General features: G+C 39.3%; 1 protein-coding gene and 1 long non-coding RNA gene across 2 annotated transcripts in view; both read right to left on the reverse strand.

Moving 5' to 3' along the window:
* Positions 1–286, reverse strand: part of LOC116565480 — an 803-nt gene extending 517 nt beyond the window's left edge. The window contains exon 1 of the long non-coding RNA XR_004275455.1: positions 6–286. This is a non-coding gene — a long non-coding RNA (uncharacterized LOC116565480). The remainder of the gene's footprint in view (positions 1–5) is intronic.
* A 3,025-nt stretch (positions 287–3,311) lies between these two features.
* The window catches only part of TMPRSS7 (transmembrane serine protease 7), a 27,091-nt gene continuing 25,653 nt past the window's right edge, over positions 3,312–4,749 (reverse strand). The window contains exon 16 of the mRNA XM_032299112.1: positions 3,312–4,162. Within this exon, the coding sequence (XP_032155003.1) occupies positions 3,992–4,162 (171 nt within the window). The 3' untranslated portion in view covers positions 3,312–3,991. The remainder of the gene's footprint in view (positions 4,163–4,749) is intronic.

Consider the following 4,749-nt stretch of genomic DNA (forward strand, 5'->3'; position numbering starts at 1 on the left):
CTCACCTCTCAAGCTTCTGTTCACAATAGTCCTGCTCCCTACTTCTCACCCCCACGCAACACACACACACACACACACACACACACTAAGACCATTAACAAGAAACATGTAAATCAGCTCCACTCCAAATATGTTGACTTGAGTCGAAGTCTGGCATCTTCACCGCCTGCTGTTGAGACACAGCCTAGATATCCTGTCTCCAGTTGTCTGGTGCCTGCTACCAGACAGATCCCCTTGAACTTTGGATCTATCCACCTGCTAAGGGAGTCGGGTAGTGACTCAGCGGCTGGCCGGCACTGACTTCTGCTCTAGTCAGATCCTGCAGGAATTCGGCTGCACTCTCAGCTGGGATTTTTGAACAGGCTTTTTAACTAAGGAGCAAAGGTTAAGGGAATCAACAAGGAATGGTGGGGTACCCAGGGACTCGCAGTAGCGAGAAGCTGTTAACACCCCTAGGCCTAAAAGGGACTGGAGACTGATTAAGAACTAATGCCAGTGAAGGGTGTGGGAATTTGGGGGGAGGTCTTGATAGGATCTGTAGTCACAAAAACATGCAGACCTGACTGGAAGCACTGAGACCTCTCAAACTTCTGATTCTCCCCACCCCTATTCTTACCCAGGGTCCAGAAAACTGTTCTCATAGTTCCCTCATTTGATTGCAGGAGTTCAACCTAAATGTGAGATTTTTTTCTCACATCAGATGGTTAGTAGCTCTCGTCCAAGCCTGGTTTCTCCAGGCACAGATACCTAAAGTCTCCTTCACTCCCCAGAGAATTAAAAAGCAACTGTTTCTGTCTCAGGCACATCCTAAACCACATCTTCTAATGCCTTCTGAGGACTGTTAAGCAAGGTTTATATGTTCTCTTATTAGATTTGAATGCATTTCCATCATTCCATATGCCTAACCCGTGTCCTCATGGTACGGTGGAAGGAGTATAAGTTCTGAAGGCAGACAGAACTAGAATCAAATTTAGACTCTCACTATGTCTGTGTTCTTGGGCAAGCTGTTTAATATCTGTCTATTTTCTTATAAAATGATTCCAACCTAGCAGAGTCAGGAAGATTAAGGTAAGGCATTTATTCCTGTGCCTGAAAAATGAAAGGATCTCAATAAATGCTCCCTTACATTCCCTGACTATGTCTTTGTAACTAATCCCCACCCTCCCTCAACTCTTAGCACTCAGAACTAACCTTTGACTCAATATGTTTTCTTTTGAATTGATTTTTCTTCCTGTCCTGTCCTGTTTTCCTGATCACTGACACTTGCTAACACCTCCCATATTACCTGAACTACTTAAATTCTTATTTGCAACCTGTTCCTCTTCCTGTTTCTGTTAACTGCAAATTTCTTAATCTCCAGACAGCTGACCTAAAATGCAGATGAGAGTCCCAACACCTACCTGAAAACTTTTTTCATCCTGCCAGTTTGACTCACACTAAGGATTCAGAATAAGTTAGAAAGAGGTGTTTCTCCCTGGAGGTACAACCAGCTTTAGATTAAACAATTCTGATGAAAGTCAGGCATTTGTGAATGAGAAACCAAACTCTACGTACATTTGTTTTTGTAATTCCTTCAGAATTTATTTACATAAGGGTAGCTTTTTAAATGTACTATTATTTCAAAAATAATTTCTTTACTATTTGGTTGTTTGAAGAGTCCAATTTAAATAACATTAAAAAATTAAAACATACTTATATTTGCTGACCAATATAATATCTTCAATGTTGCTCTTTGTAATAGTACTTGATCTTCTTCTTAAATCCTTTTAAGAAGCAAATTAATGGTTATCATATAAACCAAAAAACAATGTAACATCATCCGAGTGTTATCACCAATATGCCAAATTATCTCATTCCCTTCAAATAGGTCTGTGACTCTTGAATATGCAGCAGTTTGTTCCTGTGTGTTGTCAGATGACAAGCAGTACTACTTCAAACATCAGCAACTGGGCCAGCCGCTCAGGCTAATCAAGTAGAAAACAATTGCGAAATGGTTGGTTTGTGGTGCTTCACTGTGCTATTTTCAAGGCACTGTGAAAGAGGGCATGAGTCCCTACAAATTCTCCCCTGTAATATGGCACATGAAATGCTTCTGTCTTGGTTTATGAAGGCCATTCCACTCTGCTAACAAAACCAATCTTGGGACTTGCCTTACTTTACACCTTTGCAGGAATGAAGTGGATATCCCACATCATTCAGGTTCTAAATACATCTTAACATGCAATATCCAAATAAGTTAGGTTTGTTTTTCAACCTTTTCCCTGCCTCAGCACTGCTAAGGAACATAGTGTACTCACTTTAATACCAGTGGTAGTGCATACACGTGCTTTCAAAAACTCCCTCTGATGAATCTGATAGATCATGCCAGCCCTCCTCCATCCCCTAACTGAGATCACAAACTTATGCAAAGGTTTTCATGTATTTTGTGAAGAGCAATTCTACACCCTAGAAATGACCATAAAGTAGAAAGTACAACTCACCTTGTATATAGGTCACAGCCATCCAGACAAAATAAATGTAGATTATACGAACTATCAGCCAGTTTACTCTTCTGTCTAGTGGATTCAGTAGCCAAGTCCTCCCTTTTGAATTAATGGTACACTTGGCCCTCTGAATTATGCTATCATATAGCCAGTTTACTGAAACCTTTGGGGCCTATTCATAAAGGTATTATTAAGATGCTTTATCCTTAATCTGAGGGAACAGTCTTTTAACAAATCAAAATATGTTCTATGAACTGAAAAATTTATCTGGCCTGGGGGATGACACCTTTTGCTCTCTCTTTTTGCTGTTACATTAAGATTTTCTAAGGTTCTGTGCAATATTCTATCAATAGACTATACCTGATAATAGTATTGTTAATACTCCTTTGACTTTGTAACAGGAAAACAAATAATCTCACCCTTTTTTCTGTTGTTTTCACTTTTTTGGTGGTACTGTCAATTCTGGCTTCTGTGAAGTAAAAGAATATTCTGATATCAACTATGAAACCTTTTAAATCAAGACAAAATAAATCAAGAACTAAGATACATTGAGAGTATATAGGTTTACAACTATGTAAGGTATTATAAGAGTGCCTGCTGTTGAGACACAGCCTAGATATCCTGTCTCCAGTTGTCTGGTGCCTGCTACCAGACAGATCCCCTTGAACTTTGGATCTATCAGCCTGCTAAGGGAGTCTGAAAGTAAAAGAAAGTCTCAGCCACTGGGGTTTTAGAAAAGAACCAAAAGCCAGATGATAATATTTCTGAAAAATTTCACTTTCACAACAATCATTCAAAATTTCTTTGCCTTTTTGCTGCTGATGAGCATTACAACAATTTCTCTGAATCTCATATACATGCTTTTGATTCAGTTAACATGATGCTTTATTCTGCCATTTAGTAAAAGTGGCTGTTAGTTTTGTTGGTTGGTTGATTGTTTCTCTGTACACAACATTACCATGTGCCATGGCTGAAGATGGTCCACTATGATATGGTTAGACAAAATTGGATTGTAAAGCAACAATATAGGTACTTTTTCTGTCAATAACTGAATTTTGCTTTATTTGCATTTGCAAAGGAGATATTTTGTGCATTTAGTTTCTTGAAATTGCTGAAGGTCAGGTATAGTTTTTATTGGAATTTCTTATTTTAATAAATCAAATTTGCTCTAAGTTTTATGAATATCTGAACATTGAATAGGGACATAGAAGAAGGATCCCTGAACATCTCTCTCATTTTTTATTGTTTTTAGAGGCTTGGTTTATAACATTACTTTAGGTTTCTTCCATCTCTGAATCAATAGACTTTTGATACATAAGAATGAATATAGTTATTTTCTTGGAAAAACTTGTCATGGAATACATATTAATCTCTCAATAAGTATTAAATGTATGCAATTTGACATTTCCAGTTGAAAAAAGTAAGGGACTCATTTTATTAATAATTATTGCATCAGTTTAAAGTATCTATTTTTAACATAAATCACAGTAAAAATCCAACTAGTACAATTACAAAAGAGAAGGGACATATTTATGAATCCAGGGAACAAAGTTTGACACCCGTGTGTAAACACCAGGAAAATTTGGTCGTCCACATCCATGTCCCCAGCTAACAATGCCAGTCAAAATCCATCTTCCATCACTTTTTCTTCGACAAGCTAGAGGTCCACCTGAATCTCCCTACACAAAACAATAATGTAAGTAGAAAGTAAATTTGTCTTATGATCATCAGTTTCATCTTTATTGCATCTAATGAATTGTGTTCAAGCGTCCTGTTGTGACAGATTTTTGCTTGGCTGATCCCATTTGGGAAGTGTCAAAAATGAATGTGAAACTCCTATCATTTTAGAATTTTTCTGCCTATAATCAAATAGTTGTGTTTGTTAGAAAAAACATGATTCTTTAGGCCAAGAATAACATTAGAAACTTCTTATTGGAGAAAACAACTCTCACATACCCCTAAACAAGAATAAACCTAATAAAGGAGTGGTGGCGGTGGTGGTGACGGTGGTGGTGGTGGCGGCGGTGGTGACGGTGGTAGTGGTGGCGGTGGTGGTGATGGTGGTGGCCATGGTGGTGGTGGTGGCTGTGGTGGTGATGGTGGTGGCCGTGGTGGTGGTGGCGGTGGTGGCCATGGTGGTGGTGGCGGTGGTGGTGGTGGCGGTGGTGGTGGCGGTGGTGGTGATGGTGGTGGCAGTGGTGGTGATGGTGGTGGCCATGGTGGTGGTGATGGTGGTGGCTGTGGCGGTGGCGGTGGTGGTGGTGGT

The sequence above is a fragment of the Sapajus apella genome, unplaced genomic scaffold (genome assembly GCF_009761245.1).
Source record: "Sapajus apella isolate SASKATOON/1434 unplaced genomic scaffold, GSC_monkey_1.0 scaffold40, whole genome shotgun sequence".
Taxonomy (NCBI): Eukaryota; Metazoa; Chordata; class Mammalia; order Primates; family Cebidae; genus Sapajus; species Sapajus apella.